This window comes from Quercus robur, chromosome 2 (assembly GCF_932294415.1).
Source record: "Quercus robur chromosome 2, dhQueRobu3.1, whole genome shotgun sequence".
In the NCBI taxonomy this organism is placed as follows: domain Eukaryota; kingdom Viridiplantae; phylum Streptophyta; class Magnoliopsida; order Fagales; family Fagaceae; genus Quercus; species Quercus robur.
In genome coordinates, this window is record NC_065535.1 from 55,307,905 (window position 1) to 55,331,317 (window position 23,413).

Sequence of the window (23,413 nt, forward strand, 5' to 3'; positions counted from 1 at the left end):
AAGTATGAAGACAATTTAAATTTTATGAGGTGAACAACAGTGAAGTAAGAACCCAATAGACGACTCCAAAAGAATGTAGTACAGGCTTTGGAAGACAAATATCTCCCATAGAGTTATCATGTTCTTATGGAAAGTCATGCACACCTTCAAAAATATCTTCAAGGCAAAATAGTAACAATAGAACATATGGAAAAAGCAAAACCAAAACAACTTTTGAAGACAAACCACTATACTACACCCAGCAAGCCCTCCAATCCAAATCCTGAAAGAAATTTGGACTATGGTGCCCAGGAACCAGGAATTATACCCCCACCAAAATTAATCCCACCTTAATGTTTCAATTCATTCAAACACTGTAACCCATGGCAAGTTATAATAGTAGTTTTCTCCAACCCCAAGATGTATCTTGAGGACTTTTGAAATTCCAAAAGCTCATCCATAAACCCATGCTACCCATATGAAACCAGCTTTAACAAACATATTCCAAATATGCTTTAAGATTGTTGTTTTATTCCAATGCCTTTACCCATTTTAACTCCAAACCCCTACTCTCTTTAAGTGCACAACCAGATTCGAAGCCACTTTTGTATTGATTTCCAGCCAGAAAATATAATAATAAATAGAAAAAAAAAAAAAGCTTGTGCAGTAGATGCTACCACAATTTTGCACAGGCATGTTTATGAATTGCTAACGATGAGATCCATCTCAGCCCATCTAGCCATCTCAAATAATGCATGCAAACACCTAGAATGCTCTAGGAAGTAGGAAGTAGGAACCCAAATCTACACTAGCAGATTTTACAGAAACCAAAGTAGAAACTATGATTTTTTTTTTTTTTTTTTTTTTGGTTACAAATAAGTGGGGGTAGGGAATTTGAAACTAGGTCCTCCCTATGGATGAGATTGGACAATGTCACTAAAGTTACAAGGCTTTTCAAAACCCAACCTTCCAAACAAAATTTAACTTACCAAACTATTTAAAACATGTGATACTTAATGAACGATATACAAATTTTATAACAAATATGAAAAAGGATATAACTAAACAAAGTTTAAGAAAAATAGAGAACCAATAAATCAATATGTACTGTAGAATTTAACGCTCAAGCCACCCACCAACTAACAGACATCGTAGACTCAAGCTGAAGACTTACCAGTCACTTTTCAGAAATTGACTTCTCTTGCTAAAGATCAAACAAATACCAAAGATGAATCCAGTTTGAGTTGTGCAAGGAAAATAATCAAGAATATGGGTCATTAGTTGCCTTCCTGGCTATAATGTACCACAATCTTCAATGACTACAGTTTTGTACTGTTCATGTTCTATCAAGTATCAACAACCACCTCCTCCTGCATGTAAAGATGCATGAGATTTTGCAAACAATATAATGTGTTCATCCGTGTGGAAATGGAGAAATGCATGTTTAAGTCATCACTACCCAAAAAGGAGAAATTTGTACAAAAAGGATCCTGTAAGTTTATGTTCTCATTTGTGCTCAAAGAAAGGGGAAAACCAAGACTTTCTCTCATGTCCCTAGATATTTACATCATTACATGGAAGTGTAAAGATATCAATGCCTGGCTCACTGCACAACTGACAGAAATTAGACGCATAACAAAATGGCAATGCTTTATGAGATTGACTTCAGTAAGGAATCTACTTGTACATCTTCAAGCATTAAGTTAATGTAGAACAGTGTCACATCTATAGTGCTACAATTCCTCCACTTGGACTGAAAATCCACAATGACATCGCTTTGTCAGCACCAAACTCTCCTCATCAAAAGTCTGGTCCTCTGTCAAGAATACATGCTCATGGTCTTCTGGCAGGCTAGCTTGAGCATCCAACTTAGCATGATTTATGTCTTCTGTCTGGCATACATTAGACTGCTTGCCTTCATCACCTCCACCAACTGGTGCATTTAATTTGTTATTAATATGTTGAGTGTTAGTCCCAGTGGATGTTTGTGATGACAAGCTGTCACCATAACGGTTGTTCAACCTTTGCCGAGTTATGATGGAACAAAGAAGCTGATACCACCTAGAAATAGCTTGTGCTTCACTTCGTTTCTTCTCTTCGGCCTCTCTTCTTTCTTCTTCTTCTGAGTATGCCTGGAGAACAGAACCAACAAATATTAGATAAAAGGCCTCTCCAATAAAATTAGTTGACCAAACACACAAAAGAGGAAAAAATTAGTTGGAATTCATGAAAAAATGGAAGGATGTCAATTTTTTAGGAAAATTTAGGAAGAAATCTTAAAGGATTATTGTAGGGACACGATTCGCGTTGGACCACAGCAGGGTTGGGTTCACACGTAAATGGACCCATACAATATCATTTGTAGAGAGTGGGGTCGAGAGGCTAAGCCATGTTTACTCAGCCGTGGTTTTGTTGGGTTGTTCCTGCATGATCTAGAGGTGTTCGCCCCTTTAGGTCTTATTCTTTCCGGAAGAATCCCCCTTCCTTTAGGTTGTATATTTTCCTTTTATATTAGCATGCATTCAATTTCCTTCGTCCACGTGTAGGATCGGACTTTCCAAGACTGACACCTGTCCCATCAGTTTCAGACCTGAGTTGCTGGGAGTGGTTGAGTAGGCCAAAGAAACACGACTCTGTCAGAGGCAAAGCTCTGTCTAGGGCCGGTAGTATGGGCAGCCTTTCCTAGATATTTTAGATTTCTTACAAGATTATCCCTATACCACTTTTGCCCCTTTCCTTAGTGTAGCTCTGGGCTGACCGAGGGCTGTACCTTCCTCGGCGACTTCTATGGCCCATTAGTGCTTTGGGTTTATTGGGCTGGGACTACTATCCTCCTCGGCTTGGGCCTTAAGTATCCCCGTGAATAGGTGGATCTGGCCCATCTGTTGTCGGGCCTCACAATAGCCCCTCAAAACCCTGCTATCCAAATCCTCGGTTGGAAAGGTGGGTTTTGATGATACCGAGACTCTATCGCGGCTCATTAAGTTCGGCCCTTAATCAACGTCTGCGACTTTTCACCTCCCCAAGGAATGCGCCGGTCTACGAGGTATTTCCCTTGACTTACGCGTGATGTGTTTATTCCGTTTGGTTAGCCGTAGTGCGCTTTTAATGTCTTCCTTTTACGAGGCCTCCTAAATCCAGCGGTTATGGATAGCTTGGAGAAACGAAACGGTTTTGCATTTACTAGCAGATTTCTTAGAGGATCGGAGCGTGTCACGTACCCTCGTCTTTTCCCCTATATAAAGAGAGAAGATAAGAAGGTGATTCTCTCATATGCGAATCCCTTAGACCCTTCTCAGAATCCACTTCTTCCCCCTGGTTATTCCTCAGTCGATAACACGTCCCCCATAGTGATCAACCATGAATGAATCCCTCCTTTCCCAGAAACACCATACCTTAGCGAAACTTGACATGGCTCGGTCGGGGCAAGGGTGGTGGAGACTCAAGGTTTGTCTCCCTATTCTTTTAGCCAAAATCCGAAGCAGGGGCTCGTCACACCCTATTTCTGGTGTGGCCGAGTCAAATACTTCCCTTGCCATCTCCATCTGCTCTCTCATGAGCATACCTAATATGGCTCCCCTTTTCCCTCTTTTGCTCCTTTTACTTTCTTTTCATTGCTTCCCTCTTCTTCTCCTCCTTCCCGCTCATGTCTTCCATCTTCTTTTTCCCTTACTTCTTTCAGCAACAAGAGCTTGCTGCAGTGCTTCCATGTGTTCCAATTCTTCTTCCTTGTCCTTCATTATTTTTGTATAAGGATCTTCTCCTGATGTGAACAGTACTGAGGCATAGATTTCAGAAAGACTTTGAAGGCGAATTCAGAAGACACCTGATGGTTTAATTATTCGTGTTATGGATGTTGTTACTGTTTTAGTAGTTCATTTTTTGTATTGGCTCATTTAAGCCCTCCCTTGTAGGTTGTGACAATTTTTCATATTAATAAAAGTGATTGTTACTCTATTTCGTATGTCTTGTTTATATACTTTAACAAATGTGAATGCGCTGCTCGGCATAATAGTATAGCATTTCAATTAATAATAAATAAGGCCAAAGTAATCGTTGATAAAAAGATGCCACGATGACTTTAATAAAATAATCATTCAACGTAGCAATCCGACCAGTGTGGAATGAGACTTATCTTAAAATTAGCCGTGATGGGTATTAAATGTTCCGATTAGATATAAGAAGTAGATATCCGAGGACGTGTTACCCCACCGGATGAATGGCCTCTTTAAGTTGACGATCATTAGGTTGTTCTGCCATCTCGATGATACGCGAGCCTTAACCTTTTTCAGTATCTAAGCCGAGAAGTTTCTTCATTTGGGCAGTTGATTTCCCGGGCAGCTTGAGTCCGAGGACTTTGCAAAACCTGGGTTTTGTTCAGGACTTATGCGTTTTACCTTATGTATTTGACTTTTCCTTTTAGTTTGAGCCCGCGGACCATGCAAGCCTTAAGTTCTGTCCGAGACCAATGTCCGCATTAGCACTTGGTTTTCCCTTTTAGCTTGAGTCCGAGGACCATGCAAGCCTTAGGTTCTGTCCAAGACCTTGAGTTCAAATTTTTCCCTTAGTTTGAGCATTTCCCGAGGTGCTTAACAGTGGTTGTTCTCGGCCATGGTCATTGCTCGGCGTCGGCCAAAGTACTTGGGCCCTTACCCAAAGCGGGCCCGGGGCCACGAATCCACCTAGCCCCTGATTTAAGAGATATTTCTGCAACTTCTGGCCACGTGGTACTTTCTGATGTCATGGGGACCGAGGTGCACCTTTACGAGGCTCTTTAATCTTGTGGTTGCGGTTGATGTTGGAAGTTGAGCCAAGACTGTTTTGTCTGTAGCGTTTCTTGGGAAGCCACATGAATTGACTGCCATCACCTTGTCTTTTCCAATAAATGGGAAGGAGAGATAGTTGCTTTATATACGCACAAATCCTTCAGATTTTCTCCCACACCACAGCTTCCATATTCGGAGTTCTCCCTTCTTGGCATTACATGTTGAAAGTGAGGGTTGGGAAGAAAGAAATGTCTCCGCCGCAGAAGCGCCGTGTCTTCATGAGGCTTATAACAGTAAGGTATGGACACAGGAAGCACAAGTTCAGGAGAGTTTTCCATCTCCACCGAGGGAGAACGGCGTCTCTCCCTCTTTTAGCCAAAATCCGAAGCAGTCTCTGTTCATGCCAACACTTTGGTATGGCAGAAAAAGGGTTTTCCTCCATCAGCGCCTCTGCTTTGCGGCAGGTGTATATTTAGAGAAAGCCCCATCACCTTCAACTCCCTGCACCTTTTTTTCAACGGTGTCAGGTTCAAGTTGGGTCTTTTTGGCTGCCTGAGTTATGGGCAGGTAAGGGTGCGGGGGAAGAATAAGGTCTTGGAGCTGTAGCCAACCTTTCCTCCGACATACCTCCTCGGCTTTCTACAGCTTTCTTGTATTTTTCTTTTTCTTGCTTATATAGTACTCATGTAGTAAGCTTTGACGTAGGCGGATTCCAGCTTTTCATTGCACGATGTACTATTTCTTCATCGTAATAAAAATAGCCGTTTATATATTTGTTTTTGGGTATGGTTCTTTTGGCACATCACTTCGTAAATGAGTGTACTCCCCGTATGTGCTTTCTCTCAGCGCTACTTAGGGCAGGAGCCCCTTGAAACACGATTCAACTCGTTCTAATTCGTTCTAACTTACCTACACTACCAAGCATAATAATAATTGACAATAAGTTAAATTCAGGAAACTAACCTAGGTATCGGTTGAACGTCCCATGATATGTGCGGGAATGCTGTCCGAGAAACGATGAACTCTAAATAATTCATTGAAGGGGGTGACTGAGCATCGAGCGACTTTGATTATGTTTTTAGAAACATGTTACTCCATTTCATATCGGCCCTTTTGGTGTTGAGGGTCCGAGACTTGTATGCTTCCCTTTAAGTAGTTGGTTTTCCCAGAGGCTTGGGTCCGAGGACCATGCAAGGCCTTAGTTCTGTCCAAAACTTGTATATTCTTCTTAAGTAGTTGGTTTCCCCAGAGGCTTGAGTCCGAGGACCATGCAAGGCCTTGGTTCTGTCCAAAACTTGTATATTCTTCTTAAGTAGTTGGTTTCCCCAGAGGCTTGAGTCCGAGGACCATGCAAGGCCTTGGTTCTGTCCAAAACTTGTATGATTCTTCTTAAGTAGTTGGTTTCCCCAGAGGCTTGGGTCCGAGGACCATGCAAGGCCTTGGTTCTGTCCAAAACTTGTATGATTCTTCTTAAGTAGTTGGTTTCCCCAGAGGCTTGGGTCCGAGGACCATGCAAGGCCTTGGTTCCGTCCAAAACTTGTATGATTCTTCTTAAGTAGTTGGTTTCCCCAGAGGCTTGGGTCCGAGGACCATGCAAGGCCTTGGTTCCGTCCAAAACTTGTATGATTCTTCTTAAGTAGTTGGTTTCCCCAGAGGCTTGGGTCCGAGGACCATGCAAGGCCTTGGTTCCGTCCAAAACTTGTATGATTCTTCTTAAGTAGTTGGTTTCCCCAGAGGCTTGGGTCCGAGGACCATGCAAGGCCTTGGTTCTGTCCAAAACTTGTATGATTCTTCTTAAGTAGTTGGTTTCCCCAGAGGCTTGGGTCCGAGGACCATGCAAGGCCTTGGTTCTGTCCAAACCTTGTATGATTCTTCTTAAGTAGTTGGTTTCCCCAGAGGCTTGGGTCCGAGGACCATGCAAGGCCTTGGTTCTGTCCAAAACTTGTATGATTCTTCTTAAGTAGTTGGTTTCCCCAGAGGCTTGGGTCCGAGGACCATGCAAGGCCTTGGTTCTGTCCAAAACTTGTATGATTCTTCTTAAGTAGTTGGTTTCCCCAGAGGCTTGGGTCCGAGGACCATGCAAGGCCTTGGTTCTGTCCAAAACTTGTATGATTCTTCTTAAGTAGTTGGTTTCCCCAGAGGCTTGGGTCCGAGGACCATGCAAGGCCTTGGTTCTGTCCAAAACTTGTATGATTCTTTTTAAGTAGTTGGTTTCCCCAGAGGCTTGGGTCCGAGGACCATGCAAGGCCTTGGTTCTGTCCAAAACTTGTATGATTCTTCTTAAGTAGTTGGTTTCCCCAGAGGCTTGGGTCCGAGGACCATGCAAGGCCTTGGTTCTGTCCAAAACTTGTATGATTCTTCTTAAGTAGTTGGTTTCCCCAGAGGCTTGGGTCCGAGGACCATGCAAGGCCTTGGTTCTGTCCAAAACTTGTATGATTCTTCTTAAGTAGTTGGTTTCCCCAGAGGCTTGGGTCCGAGGACCATGCAAGGCCTTGGTTCTGTCCAAAACTTGTATGATTCTTCTTAAGTAGTTGGCTTTCTGAAGGTTTAGCTCCTCAAATAAGGTGAGGGGAGCTGGCCTGGTGTTTGAAGCCCCTAGTAAGAGCTTATGTTAGAACACCAGCAATACGTCGCCGGTGATATAGGCACCTTCATAGCCCCTTGTTCGACAGAAGCTCAACTTCACCATCGCTCGAGCTAACATGCAAGCCGCCCCACGGTGGGCGCCAATTGTAGGGACACGATTCGCGTTGGACCACAGCAGGGTTGGGTTCACACGTAAATGGACCCATACAATATCATTTGTAGAGAGTGGGGTCGAGAGGCTAAGCCATGTTTACTCAGCCGTGGTTTTGTTGGGTTGTTCCTGCATGATCTAGAGGTGTTCGCCCCTTTAGGTCTTATTCTTTCCGGAAGAATCCCCCTTCCTTTAGGTTGTATATTTTCCTTTTATATTAGCATGCATTCAATTTCCTTCGTCCACGTGTAGGATCGGACTTTCCAAGACTGACACCTGTCCCATCAGTTTCAGACCTGAGTTGCTGGGAGTGGTTGAGTAGGCCAAAGAAACACGACTCTGTCAGAGGCAAAGCTCTGTCTAGGGCCGGTAGTATGGGCAGCCTTTCCTAGATATTTTAGATTTCTTACAAGATTATCCCTATACCACTTTTGCCCCTTTCCTTAGTGTAGCTCTGGGCTGACCGAGGGCTGTACCTTCCTCGGCGACTTCTATGGCCCATTAGTGCTTTGGGTTTATTGGGCTGGGACTACTATCCTCCTCGGCTTGGGCCTTAAGTATCCCCGTGAATAGGTGGATCTGGCCCATCTGTTGTCGGGCCTCACAATTATAAAGAAAAGATTTTTGGACATTTTAAAAGATATGAGTTTATCCTCATAAAATCATTTCTCAAAAGCCTAAACTATTAGGAAATATTGAATTTAATATCATTATTCTAACACTCCCACTCATGTGAGGGTCCAAACTCTCCCTTAATAAGTGGGACCCAACACATGGGATTTTTAACTTTCTAAATGGAAGGCAGGGTTTGAAATCAAGACAAGCTAGCTCTACTAACGTGATAAACTATCACTTATCCCAAAAACTTAAACTATTAGGAAACAATGAATATCCTTTAACCAATATTTTAGCAAAAATAATTTTCTTTTATACCCCAAAATTTGTTGAGGATCCATAGCTAATCCCAAAAAATCTGGAACTAAAGCTTTGAGCTTTGTTGTTGTATTGGTAAACCCAAAAACAAAAGTAAGCATCAGTAGGTTTTAATAAACAACTTGAATGCCATCAAATATGTAAGCAAATCTGGATGAAAGAATCATGTATGCCTCAGGAATTTTACAGAAAGGGAAAGGGAAAGGAGAAAAATATTAATCACAAAAACAAATACAAGAAATTCTAAAAACTTCACACTTCTCTCATGGGCCTAACGCATCATAAAAGTGCAATATAGTTACCTCTAAAATTGCATCCTTGAACTCAGCACACACCACAATACCATCAAAGACAGGATGCGAGTGTCCATTTCGGAATTCAAAACCAACCATGGCAGGCGCATAATCAATCTCCAATCTCTTGGCAACATAAAACACCCTCAGTAACCTCAAGTGCACAGTACCAGGTGGGAGGCACTTCTCAGACCAAACTTCCACTTGACCACGTTCATTCTGTGTCCAGTAGAGAACTTAGCTGTAAGTGATAATCAAGCTTCATAAAGAGCTTGAGAACCAAACAGAAAAAACCTAGCTGGTCCATACACAAGTAGCATTTTGAAAGTAAAAAACTTAGATAACCAGATAAAAGTAGTGGGGAAGTGCGAGAATATTCTGCTACTAATTCTCCATTCTGGCATGCATATAATTTTGCCACATACAGACTGGTGGAGAATCTTGGCAAGCCAACATAAAATCTCAAACAAAATCTTCAGGCCTTAAAACTTGTTCTTTGACAAAAAACATAGGCAGCAAAGAAATATTATCTAATCAGATTTAAGATAGGAAACTGCAACATAGGAAGAGTACAAATCCCTTGCCAAATGATGATAAAAGATCAACAGAAAAATTCCAAATTAAGAATAAGAAATAAAACTACAATACTCTAGCTTGATGCAACTCAAAGAAGAAATACTGTCTTGTCAGTTGGTCATAGCCACCTATAGAATATGTTTAAAACCCAATCATGAACCTAAACAATTTTTCCTGCAGCCCTAATACAAAAACCAGGACCCATAAAGCTGAAGTAACGTGCAGGACTCATGAAGAAGGATCCCAACCAAAAGGTGAAAACAAACAACAAAGGATAAAAGGGGGAAAACCCTATGCCACAGTTTGAAAGATAAAAGCAACTATATAATGGCCCTACTAAAAGAGGGACCAAATCCAAAAGAAACATATGCAATAAATGAAGGAAAGGTGGACACCTGAGAACCCGAGAATAATAACTAATCCTGCCTATACAATATATTGAACTTCTGGGATGTGTACACTATTTATATTTCAAAACATATTCTGAAACTTAGTTATTTGCTAGCAGATAATCTTGTTGACCATATATCACCGATTGAGCACATTTGCCACTATGTAATTGGAAAAACCTAGCCACAGCAACATATTGCCCAACATGTCATGGGATAAAATTATTCTCTAGAAAAGCTTTAACTAAATAAATGAAACAATTTTCTAGTAAAACATGCAGAGAGTCCAATTCAAAAGGGACAACCACCCAACTGAGCACTAAAACTTTCTTCTATTGTGTATACATTGTATCTAACAGGGGGAAGTAAAACAAAATTCAGAGTAGCAGCATGGTAAAAATGAAAGAGGATTTGGCACTGGCAGTAAGCATATGGGTAAGCTAATTCTAATTTGGGTAAGCACCCACTTCATTTTGGCCCTTGATACTGAAGGGAGTTCAACCTTAAGGATTATTATAAAAGCCAACAAAGCCATAGTTACAAACAGAGTAATATATTCACCCAATGGGATACTTCTGACATTAAGAGTTTTTTTTTTTGATAGGTAATAAAAGCTTTATTGATAGCAAAAGTGCAATGTGTTTACGATTGTAAACTCACAGCAATGCAAAAAATACAATCAAATCATATGGAAAATCTAACAGAAATAATAAAATCAGACAAGGAAATACAATGTGTGAAACCCCAAATTTAAGACCACTCAAATAAAGTACTAGCTAGCGAAGTCTTCAACAGATCAATAGGTCTCTCAATGTCCTCAAAAGTTCGGGCATTGCATTCCTTCCATACTAACCACATAAGACACACCGGTACCATATTCCAAACATTTGAAGAATAATTCCCCAACCAATTCCTCCAAGCGAAAAGAAGAGGGACAACTGTACTCGGCATCACCCATTTAACCCCAAACATAAGAAAAACCTCACTCCACAAAGCATGAGCAAACTTACAGTGGAGTAAAAGATGATCCACAATTTCCTCATTACACCGACATAAGCAACACTAATTAACAAGAGACAAGTTCTTCTTAACAAGGTTTTCTATTGTAAGAATACCACCCCTAACAGCAGTCCATAAAAAGAAAGACACCCTTTTAGGTACCTTAACACACCAATTGCTCTACCAAGGGAAGGAAACAAAAGGGGCTTTCAATAAGGACTTATAAAAGGAGTGCATATCAAAAGCACCACTACGATTCAACTACCAAATCATAACATCATCACCCTCCCCCCTTGGAATTCTGGCAGAAACATGCTCAAAGAAAGAGTAAAATCTCCCCATTTCCCAATCATTAAATTCATGACAGAAAAGTAAGTTCCAACTCCTACCTCCCCCATCTGGTGCATATAAAACTAAAAATCATTGCCATCACATCATACACAATACATCATTAATTTATAACATCATATCTGATGACCCAAACCCAGCCCTTACCCCCCACCCCCTTCTTTTATTTTTTTTCCTCCAATGCAAACTTTACAAAAGTAATATGTATAATAGAAACAGCTTGCAACCCAAAAAGTAGACCATGACGATGCAAGCTTGATATCATTTTCTAAACTTTTTGATGAATCTAAGTTAGTTGTTGTAGCAAAAGCACATTTGAGTTCTTTTAATGAAATAGTGATCCATCTGCATGGCATGTCAAAGCACATCTATGTGCAATTATCTCTCCATCCAAGATAAAAGCTACGAAGCAACAATTTCATAAATCAGTCAGGAACAATAGGAATTGATGATTGTATATAAATAAGAAAGAGCCGCCTCAATATTAATGAAATGAACCAACTCCATGGGATTAAAAAATAAATAAAAATCACCTTTGGAACAATTCCATTTACAGCATGAGGCAGATTCAATGGTTCCAGTTGCCACTTCCCATAAAGTTTAACAGTTCCTTCATAATTACCCCCACCACATTCATCATCTTCAGGAACTTGTACTTTTTGAAGCTTTGCAGAACGTTTCAACTCCTGTCCAGAAAGAAAAAATAAATAAATACGTGAACTAACTTTAATAAAGAACCATAAAATCTAATAGAGTAACATGGTAGAACCCTATAACCCAGAATCAACCTTCACAGGAAGCTCATTCGTTTTAATTTGCAGCCCTTCCCGTAGCCATCTTTCTTTTGTCTTGATTGTGTGTACACAACTCCGTGGATAAACTGGATGACCAGAACAAAAGCCGAGAACTGGACCCTTTGGATGAAGTATCTGATACTTGGTAAGCCACCTTTCAATAGCATAAAGTTGATGGTTTTTATAGGCCTGCATATGGTTAAACAAAGTTTTCCATGAAAAACTAGCCATTTAGAAAGTTTACCACCATGTCAATCTAAACTTAGCAGTTCACTCTACCTGCTGGTTAGTTGGAAGAGGCTCAGTTAATGCCCTAGTTTCCAACTCCATGTCCTCAAGAGAGCTCCTGCTAGCAACAAAAGAATTGCTCAGAGAAGATTTGCCACTCTTTTTTGAGATTTCTAGGCCTAACTTCCCATGCAAGTTAGCACCTCCTGGAATATCATCCCTAGTTGGATTATCCAACTTTCTGGATGCTATAACTTTCTCATGTTCAGTCAAGGCCTCAATGTGTTGCTTTTCTGTATGGGCCATGCCTGCAGTAGCTCCTGCCTCTAACTCTCTCAGTGGCGCCAACACTGCATCCCACCAAATTGAATTAACTCGATGTGATCCTATCTTGTACCACTTCATACAATACCTGTAATATGCTCATTTTAGTACCACACCCAGGTAATGAGATGATTACTACCTCTTTAAGAAATTTCAGCCGTACTTAACACTATTACCAGAAATTTGAAACTATAGTCAAGCAAATAGAATAAATAAAAATAAAGAAAAAAGAAAAAAAACCATAAAATCACTATTAGCATTTATAAGGTCCAAGCATTAAGTTTCCTGTCATCTAGTGTGACAAACCATTAACAGTATTCCTCATAAATTTTCATGTATTGTTTTCAGAACACTACCAACAAATACATGGAAAATAATCACCAAAAAAAACCAGAAAATGAGTTAAGGCAATACGCAACAACTTACATGAGCATGTCTGGAGAGGCTATTTATTATGCTGGTCATCACATAAATAGAAAGATTCAGGCTTAAAGCACACATTGGCCAGTGAAGCATATCAAGTGCATAAATGGATGCAGGTGCAAATAAGCAGACACAATAATATCTAATAGTGTAAAGAAAGCTCAAGAATTATCAACAATAAATGCTGGCTACTGATGTCAGATGGAACAGCAGGACATTGAGAGCCTTTGTAATTTTCAGCCAAAAAAAGTACCTCTGTAATTTATCGCAAAAATAATAATAAAAATTGTAGTTGGCAATTAAAGATGACCGTATGACCTTTGAGAGAACAAACAAAATATTCTCATGCAACTTTATTCCATCATCTTATTAGGGCATCAAAGCTGTCTTGGTTTAGTGGTAATTACCAACCACCTTAGAATAACTCGTGAGTTCAATCCTATCATTTGATAGTACACACACAAACACAAACATTCACATCCACCCTTTATCAGGATTAGTTAAAAAAATCATACATTCTTTCTAAACCATTGTCTAAGTAATTTTTTTATGTGCTAAAACACCATCTAAAGATTCTAAATTCTACCATGGCATCCATGTTCAAAAATAAGTTAGCAGAAAAAAAGCTGTTTTTAAAATTAATTATTTAGAGATACCTAACATTTTAGATTTATTATTCCAAAATTCAACGCAAATAATAATTACCTTCATTGGCTAACAAATAAAACTTTAGTAAACATGTACATGAAGTTAATGAAGACACCACTACTACAAATATGTAAGTGCAGAGTTATTGTCATTTGTCAGCTTCAAGGATTTGGATTTCTGTGGTCAATTTGATAGAAACTTGACTAAACCATCCAACTTCATTAAAAGTCACATGAACCTTTAATAAACTAAAGGCATAGAAACAAACAGAACATAACATAGAGAAATAAAAGACTTGTCCTATAATAGCTACGGGCTAAGCAAAATAAACTACTGGGCCTTCTTTGCTTTGGGTTAAGATGCTCCTGCATCAATTTGATAGGCATTATACATGGAAGATTTATTATTTTTTTCAGGATTTAGCCCCAAAAGAAACACATGTTTTCTTTAAATTAAGCCAAATGGCAAGAATAAATTCAAATTATGAATACATATACATCTCCACATTCTACCAAAGAATCCCTAAGCTTCAGTGTGGAGATCATTCGGTAGAATATGTAGATTTACATGAACCCAAAATTTGAAGTTATCAAATTATAAAAACTTGAAATTTTTTAGGTAAAATCCTCTTTACTTTATTTATTTATTTATATATTTTTGATATATATGTGTGCGTGTGTCTTTTGCAATGATGCCATTACAAATGCCTGTTTGAAAGATAATGCAACGAGAAAGCACTGGAAGCTGATAGTATCCAGAAAGGTAACAAGGCTACAACTAAATCAGAAAGTAACTGTGCATTAGAATTACAATCGTAAGGAGGCGAAACCTGCGTGTCACGTCTTTGGCCCCTTGCCCAGCAAAAGCAACTACATATCTCAAAAATGTTTTGCATGCAGCAGCCATAGCTTCAACCTTCAGCTCCCCATCAATAACTGCATTGACAACATCAACATGCACCCACTTTCCAGTCAAGTTGTCACCATTGCAGTATACTTCTGCCCAATACAAAGGAGATCCTACTTTTCTTGAGCCAACTGCAGTAGAGATCCCCTGGGAAGAAGTAGGAGATTCTTCACTTACAATTCTTTTCATTCTTTTCAATGGAGAAGAGAAATTTGATGAGTTCAAGTCTTTCACATCTGATTCTATTTTGTTCTCCTGAGTGACAACTGCTGTTGCAGTTAGAGCCATTTCCAACTGCATCTCAAACTCAAGATCCCCTTTCCTATTCAATCCCTGAGATTTCTTGGTAAGGCCTGCGTCAGAGATATCATTTCTTGCCTCACAATGTAATGAATCTGACATTATGGCATCCAGCTCACCAGCAACAGGTGAATCTTTGGACTGAGCAATGTTATCCATACTTTTGCATGAACCCCTCTGAGAAGTTTCACAGATATTGCCACTCTCATTGCATGAAAATGATTTAACAGGAGAGACCAAAGCATGCTTTGGTTTAGCCACCATTAGCGTTGAATTTTTAAATATCCCCTTACTCGATCTGCTTGCATCTTGAATTAAAGATTCAGACCTATCAGCTTCTGGTTTTAAGGAGGAAACGTCCAAAATGGACACAAACCTGACAACAAATGTATACTTTTAATACAAGATACGCATTCATATATCCAACTCAACATGAGACATGACACTTTCCCAGAATCTGAAACCCAGGCAATAATAGAAAAGAAATCAACCTAACAGAGAACCTTTATCATTAATCATCACAATTGAAAAGTGACTACTGCATGTCAAGAGATACAATGTCATCCTGAGCTTTACTAGGACTTACAACAGCATAGGATCTGTTTATGTCCTAAAGAAGAACATATGCTGTAACAAAGTTGAAGAAATAGTACGTAATTTTGCAGTATTTTTTTATACATAATCCCATGGCAGTAGAGTAGATGCAAAAGCAAATCTTAAAGCCCCATGGGTACATCAACCAACATATTTTGATCAAGAAAATCATAAGCATAGACACCTACGGAGTTTAATGGAATATTTAGTGATACTGAGAGTCAAGCACATTGGCTGTTGACAACTAATTTGGCCGTTCATCTATGGAATTTAAAGGTGAAAAAGTCAAATTCATAATCTTTAAATGATCACATATTTACATCTTTTTTCCAATTGGTAAGGTACATAGTCCCATTTTGTCTTTGTTAAATTACTGATTCTCCCAAAAGCTTAAACTATTAGGAAACAGTGAATTTAATCATTTAACCATAGTTCTAATGGTCTTAAACCCATGACTTTACCCTCTACCTAGAGAAGGAGATGCCATTTTTTGAGCAAAGCTTTGACTCTAGTCTTCTACATCTACCATGTAAGAAAATGATAGATAAAACAATTAAACTCTGAGACCATCTCAATAAGGAAGCAATAGCTCCAAGTATTAACCTCCTTAATTCCATAAACATTGTGCTTAAAATATCATCCTACTATGCCATCCTGATGAATAAATCTCAAGAAGTTGCAACCATAAATGATACATTCTCAATAATTATCAAAAACAAAAAATAAATAAACGAAACATTCTCAATGGGCATGAAAGGCTTTATTAAAAGTAGAGGAGAGACCTCATATACACAAGATGCGTATACAAAGTTCCCCTAAAGAAAGGCTTCTTAAATGCAGCTTAAGCAAAATACTTCTCAAAATATGAGAATACAAGGTGAAAACTTCATGTCTATGGCTTACTCTTATATCTTACAAACATATTTCAATCAGCAACCAAGATTGACAACCTAAACTTAATATTATCCTTCTTATTCATGACAGTCCTTTAGTGGACAATTTCTTCATTACGTAAGAAGCGTTAGGACTAAGAAATATTCGCATGAATCTCTTCTAGACAATGATAAAATTTGAATTTTAAACTATTTCATAGCCAACTTCTCACAAAGCTTCTTCAAATCAACACTAAGACAATGCATAACAAAACTATTCAACAAAATCTATACATCTTATCTCATAAAAAAAGGTACATATGAAAACAGGTTTGAATCAAAACAAACATGGATTATTAATTTAATGTTCTAGGGTTATGGTAGCTTCAGTCACCTCTCAGGTTAGGTTTAAAAGCCAAAAATGCAATGAGAATTGAAAGTCAATCCTAACATAGTATTGTTATGCTCAAATGATGCTACAAGGACCCCATGTTTTGATGAACTGATCAGTTTTTTTGGAGAGAAAGTGGTAGTAAATGAAATCTCATGGTAGATCAGCACAAAGGAGGTCTGATGGTCTATATATTGTTTAAGAAGAACCCTCCAGGTTCAAGCTTCCAACGTCAAGAGGTTCAAAAAATAAAAGATATATTCGTACTTCAAATGCAGATATAATAAAAAATTTCTAGCAACAAAATGCATTTATAATAGATAACAGGATATATTATTATCATTTTTGTTATATAATAAATGCCATACCGGGTTGTAAGATTCAAAGCTCTAAATAGTGCCACAGACAATGCAACAATCTGCAAGAAAACAATGACCCTGTAACTTTTCCTTAGAGCACTAAGCAATATATGCATATTCACAGAATTGCCCTTCTCCCAACAGCGAAGTTAACCCAATCTGAATGGAATTGCTGATTCTATGGAAGGTAGAGTTTATCATATGTAAACACTTTCCTGAATATCTGAGGGCAAAGAAAACAGAAGACTCATCCAAGAAAAGCAAAAGTGAGAATAGTTCACAACCACTATTAAAATGGTTAATGATGTCTAAAATCCAATAGCATATACACTCACTAAGGAAGAAGCAAGAACACCACCTCAACATTTTACCCAACTAAGTATAAAGGTAAATCAAGACAAAGAAAAGTAACATCAACACCAAAGAATTGGCTGGCAACTGGATTCTTTTCACATAAAACTTAAGTTTATATTCATATTTTTAGCCAAATTTCTATGCCATATAATTTCTGGCTTAAGCACGCTTTTTTATTTAATCACTGTTATGTAAATTGAATCTGTTACTCCTTTTCTTTTCCCCAAAAAAATGCCCTCACATCCCCTAAACTTTTGACTAATAGCTATCACATTCCCTGAACTTTTATTTTAGCCAATTTGCTCCTTCAACTTCACACATCAGCCAAATCAGTATTTCTGCTACTCTTCCATTAAAACTAACACCCTTCACGTGGAAAACAAAATTACCAAAACCAATTTATAAATAACCGATGGAGAGAAAATTCAAAAAAAAAAAAAAAAAAAAAACGAAAAACAAAAACCCAAGCTAGATTCAGTTTTGAGAGAGACATCTCAATATAGCTTGCTGCATCTCATAGATCCACCGCCGATCTAGGTTTTGGAGTCTCCGATCACTGGTTGAACTCGCTGCCATCATTCTTGATCCCGCTGTGGGTTTAGTTTTCTGCACAAAATTTCTGTGTGTGGGTTTGTGCCTCCGTTTATGTTTTTAATTTTTTTTTTTTCTCACCACTTTTCTGGGCATTGAATATGGTTTGGAAGTGTTAAAGAATATAGAAGATAGGATTTGGGTTTGGGGTTGGGGTCGGAGTTGCTAGGGTACCACCTTCTAAACAAGTTTTTTGTTTAATCATATAAATAACAAAGTTTCAATTTTAATTAGGGGTGGTTAATTTTAAATGAATAGTGGATTTACATACTCGAATTACACCAGGTGGACTGAGAATAAGATTTGCAGTACAAGGACTAAGCTACATTATTTTCTGTGAAATTTTTTATAAGCTGAACCCAGCAAAGCGGGAAAAAAAAATTAAATAAATAAAAATAAATAAATAAATAAAGGAGAGAGGTATTTTTTTGGTTTGTTGTGCTTACCAACATGAAAAGTTTTCCATGTGAAGCCGTTAGTTATTCTAACAGTAGAGTAACAGAAGTACTTATTTGGCAGATGCGTCAAGTTCAAGGAGCAAATCAGCTAAAATAAAAGTTTAGGGGGTATGATGGCCACTACCCTAAAGTTCAGAGGGTGTCAAGGCATTTTTCCCTTTCTTTTCCTCCCGCCCCCCTCCCCTCTTTATTGGATAATCACAAGAATTTGCATATGACAAATCAATAGTCTGTTCTTCACCAAGAATTGCATTCAAATAAATTAATTGATGTGATCTAGCTCTCAAATTGGATACAAATATACTCTCAGCACATATTGGCCCTTTTTCCAGAATTAATTTACATGTGTGATATTATACATTTTTTTTAATTAAATTCAAAAACCTCAAGACATATTTAATTGCACTATGCTCAAGGACATGAATTCACAAGAAAATAAAGTATAGTATTTTCTAGCAACAGTAACTAATTTAGTCCTATAAAGGCACTTGATAAACTCCAGGTCTTCATCAATACTAGTTTACATCTAACAGAGGAAAACAAATCTATATAGGACAAGCCAATAGAGTCTTCAAAAAGATTTAGTCATAAGAGATTAAGAAGCTACCTCCTCTGGAGTCCCTTCATGAGTTTCAAGAGCAAAGGCCAAAGCCAAAGGAAATGACCTATCTGCATTGGTTGAGCTTTTAACACGGAAGCTATTTTGAAACTGCAAGTTTTATATAAAGGCATTAAAGAAGATCGAACAAGTGATATGTCACAAAAAAACTACAACTCAAGACAGCATCTACAAATAACCCCAACTGGGATTTCAGACGGTTTTAGCTTGCCTATCCATGGTTTAAATAGTAGCACTTTACCCTTCTGAGGTTCTATTTATTATGCTTCCATAATCCGGTTCATGATCCAGACATCAAAAAAGAGAGGGGCAAAGTGACATTTCACTATGCTAGATAGGGTAAAAGTGACATTTGCTTTTATATCTCTCTTTCTCTCCTAAGACTATGTTTCTCTCCTGGCTTAGCCATGGCCAATAGCATCTTTCATAAGCTGTCCTCTACTTCTGTCAATTTTCAGAATTGAGTGATTTTGTGTGTGTGTGTGTGTGTGAATTTGGTTGCCGAAAAATACAAATTTTAATGATAAACAATAACAACCAAACCTTAGTCCCAAATTTTTGGGAACGGTTATGGATCTGCAATAGATTAGTTAGGAGTTAGCCACAAGTATTATTTTTCACCGTAGTGGAGTTCTTGAGCTACATCCCATTGCCACAAAGGCTACCATGCTTGTCTCCCAAGATAATCGTAAATGTTGTCTTGTCAAACGCTATGTTGAATTTTAATTGTTGATTTCTATTATTGGGTATGCAGTTCATTGATTCACACATGAAAAGTGTATTTGGGAGGTCATTACGTTATGCTTTTTCATACCCTTAAATGGGTTTCCTTTTCTGGGTGTCATGAAGTGCTACTTTTTAATCCAGGGGTAGGCAAGGGGAAACCACTCCAAACCTTCTTTTTTTTTTTTTTCTTTTGATGACATAGGAGAATTTCACTCAAATTAGCTGCACATTGCAAAGCATACCGTACAACAATCATCACTGTTAATCAAACTCCTACGAGCAACTGACCCCACCCGCTAGAATTAGTTACCGGGTAATCCAAGGGCTTTTCACCCCTGACGGGCTAAGCAGTTTATCCTCATGTCCAAGAGGCATGAAACCACTCTAAACCATAGATGGCTTTTTTTTTGGTAATCATCCCAACATATAATAATTGAACAAAAGCATACCCAAAGAACAAGGGGACGCAAAGCATCTGCAGTAAGTTCTGTGACCTTTGCTATGTTCAGCAAGTGTGGAGGTAGAAGAGACAGTAAAGAAGCCTGCCACAATAATCAGATTTATTCATAAATAACATTTAGTGTCTCATTCCTCCCATTTCCATGACCACTGGATGAAAAAAGATAAGAGAACTAATAATCTAATATTTTAAGAGAGATAGAGAGAGAATAACAAGAATTTTGTTCAAAACAACAAGATTTCTTCAGTATACTAGGTGTATATAGAAGATCTCCTAAAGATTACTAGCAAAACAGAACTGCTGAACAAGGAAGTAGTACTTTTTGCTTCTAAATAGTAAACCCTTGACAAAATAAGTACTGATCCAAAAAGTAAACAGATTAACAAGAAAGCGAAGTAAACATGATAGACACTAGAAAAAAAAAATTTCCCTGCTCTTTCTATAAGTATTATAGTTTACAGACACTAGAAAAACCAATAAAAAGTATTATAGACACTAGAAAAAATTAACATGCATTATTTGAAATAACCAGCCTTTGAAGCCAAACTATTGTCTCGACCCCTTATAAACAGAGGCTTTGGTTTCAACCATGAGAGCAGTAAGTTTGGGAAGTGGAAAGCTACCCTCAACAATGCAACATAAAGTGACCTCTGATACAAAATAATAATACAACAACAATTAGTGTAGGAAATCAAAAACATGGTCCTTGTCAAGTTGTAATAATAACATAATTATAGTAGTTTGACAAACACCATTTATGCAGATGACAATAGACTTCTGAGTAAAGCTCAATGATGGCTACAACAATAAAAATGCTCAGTTGATCATTAGAATTAACAAGAAACAACCTGAATAAGAGGATCATCACAAGCTCTGTCAACTAATCTGCCACGTGCAAGCATACAAAGCAAATGAACCTTATGCACAAGCTCTGCCAATTCCTGCATGAGAGGGGAGGACAGAAAATATTTTAAGTAGGAGAAAGCTTTCATGAGAAAAATTCCATGCCCAGTACTCTAATGTTATTTTAAAAATGCATAATCCACCTTATCCTCAGCAGAAACTCGACGAACAGGTTTCCTTATACCAGAATTTGGTGTCTCACTAAATTCAATTGTAACTGGAAGATTGTATGTGGAATCTGAAATGGGTATTGAACCATCTTCCCAGTCCGAGTCATTCAATTCTTCCTGATTTTCTGAGAGGAATTGCTGTAAATTTCCCTCATCAACTTTCTTTTCGTGGGCAGTCTTTCCCGTTGGATCCTTACTACAACCTTCAGCCTCTGAAATATTCCACTGGGCCCCTGAATCCACATCTAATTTATCATCTCTTTTTGGCCCACCCTCTGTCTGAAATTAAAATAAAGTAATGCAGAAAGAATAAAACGGATATCAAATTTTACACAGAAAGAACATTCAATTTCTGTAATGGCTCCAAACTGGGCAAACAGAAAATCAAACTCCATAGAAAAAAGATGCATCATGCACACTCACTAGGCCAAAGTTCCATATGGCATAATATCATAATGCTACTACTTGTCGAAACATAAAAGTTAACAGGACCAACCATGCCAATTGAATCATGCTGGCTCAGGTTGTTATGATGTTTCTCTTTCCCAGAAGAGTCACGCTTCTTGGCACGTCTAAGAAGTCTGCCAACAGCCTCCCTTGATATGTCAGCAAGTGTTCCTGAAATCAAGTAAAAATACCAATTACACTTTAATGACATAGAATGCTATCTCAACCTTTACCTGAGACTCATTACACCTAAACTAACAGAAGATTTAAGGAGTTAAATATACCACTGTCATCATGCGAATCTAAACGGCTTCTGTTTTCTGATTCCGGTAGAGCTTTTTTAGCATTGTCCCTACCTGCCCAAAGCACACAAACAATTACGTAACAAAGTGACTGTATAAAGAGGCAAAACAAATATTTTGAGAGTGTACATAACTCTCAATGTGTATGCTGCTGCCATTCCTTAAAATCCATAACTTTAACCAAAAAAAAAATTACTTTAATTTCTCGTGTTTCACACTATCGGTATTATAAATTCAAATTTGCAGTTTCTCTACCTTCCCCACATATATTCTCAGACACCATATATGGTACTAACTTCAAAAATACACACACTCAATAACACCATAAAGCAATCTCAATCAAACCCAGAAGTTTTAATCACTTTGGCAAACTACTGCATTCTCTTGAGCTCAAATTAACTTCTAAATACAAGCAATGCACCTCGTTTGGTTGCCTAGAAAGTGTAGGAAACTAAAAAAACGAACTTTACAAATCTCAAATTCTTAATTTTAGGAGAACCCAGATGGCCAGCAACCAAAAGACCATAATACAAGAATTTTCCACAGGTGAAGTGGGCTCTCTTCACAATCTGGGAACCAAACAAACATTAAACATACAATATATGTAGATTTTTTTTTCCCCTCTATTTTATTAGAAAAACAAACAGAACCCAGAAAACAAAACGAGGAAATAGTTAAAAGTTGAAAGGACATGAAGTACCAGAAGATTGTTTCTGCCGCTTGGACTCGTTCCTGGTTCGCATTTTTTACAAAATTGTTGAAGTTGGAGAGACAGAGAAAGAGAAATGCGCGCCTATTAACTGTAATGCACAATTTATATAAGTCCAAATTTTTATATTTTTTATTTTGGTAAAAAGTTCAAAATTATTTTCTCTTTTTTAAATAGAAGTCCAAAATTTAATCAAGTCATATTTTCATCTGTTTTTTTATTTAACTTTTTTTTATGTTAATTTTTTTTTTTTTAACTTTATATCATGTTATTTCGTTCTCTTCCAATAGAATGTCCTATCAACTGTCTTAAAAGTGATATCATTTTGCTAGTTTTCATATTTTAAATATTAAAAGAAAACTATAATAATTTTTCTTTTTTTTAGATACTTGTGATTACAAATAATTTTTTTTAAATGATAAACTCTAGATTGTCTATACAATTCCCTTTCTCCCTTCAACGTGCTTCCCCAATCTACGATGTGTGCATCAAAGTTTCTCACTAATTAGGGGTGTGTAAAATATCTACTTGACCTACTAACCCACCCGACCCCTCCGCCCCATGTGGGTTATTAATTTAAGTGGTTTGGGTTGGACGGGTTAGACCCCCAAATAGCAAATTGAGTTAAGTAACAGATTGAAATATTGCCAACTTGCTATAACCCAACCTGCCTACTTAATTATAAATAAATAGAAATATATACTAGTTCAAAAATTTTAACAATATAATTTGTATTTAAAGTTAATTAATTCACCTAATCAATTTTTACAGCTAATCAGTAACAATTCCTTAAACAAAATATAAAAAAGTCAACA

General features: G+C 37.8%; 1 protein-coding gene across 2 annotated transcripts; it reads right to left on the minus strand.

Annotated features, from left to right (window-relative positions):
* Window positions 1–1,402: 1,402 nt before the first annotated feature.
* LOC126714065 (DNA repair protein RAD4) lies at window positions 1,403–22,683 on the minus strand. 2 transcript variants are annotated; one of them, XM_050414055.1, is made up of 14 exons: window positions 22,590–22,683; window positions 21,872–21,943; window positions 21,637–21,758; window positions 21,114–21,419; window positions 20,916–21,008; window positions 20,057–20,149; window positions 18,870–18,971; window positions 16,869–16,918; window positions 14,267–15,019; window positions 12,094–12,454; window positions 11,809–12,003; window positions 11,554–11,706; window positions 8,718–8,927; window positions 1,403–2,111 (listed from the first exon to the last, which is right to left on the minus strand). In XM_050414055.1, exons 1-14 carry the CDS (start codon window positions 22,630–22,632, stop codon window positions 1,713–1,715), a joined length of 2,952 nt encoding a protein of 983 aa, XP_050270012.1. In that variant the 5' UTR covers window positions 22,633–22,683; the 3' UTR covers window positions 1,403–1,712. The 2 variants fall into 2 exon arrangements, with proteins under 2 accessions (XP_050270012.1, XP_050270013.1); XM_050414056.1 differs by lacking the exon at window positions 20,057–20,149.
* Between the last annotated feature and the right edge of the window lie 730 nt (window positions 22,684–23,413).

Excerpts from the sequence above, each read along its gene's own strand:
- LOC126714065 (XM_050414055.1), bottom strand. The coding sequence starts at position 22,632 with ATGCGAACCAGGAACGAGTCCAAGCGGCAGAAACAATCTTCTG. Across the intron at positions 12,455-14,266 it reads GCCAAAGACGTGACACGCAG|GTATTGTATGAAGTGGTACA; the intron begins GTTTCGCCTCCT and ends AGCATATTACAG. Across the intron at positions 11,707-11,808 it reads CGAATGAGCTTCCTGTGAAG|GAGTTGAAACGTTCTGCAAA; the intron begins GTTGATTCTGGG and ends CTTTCTGGACAG.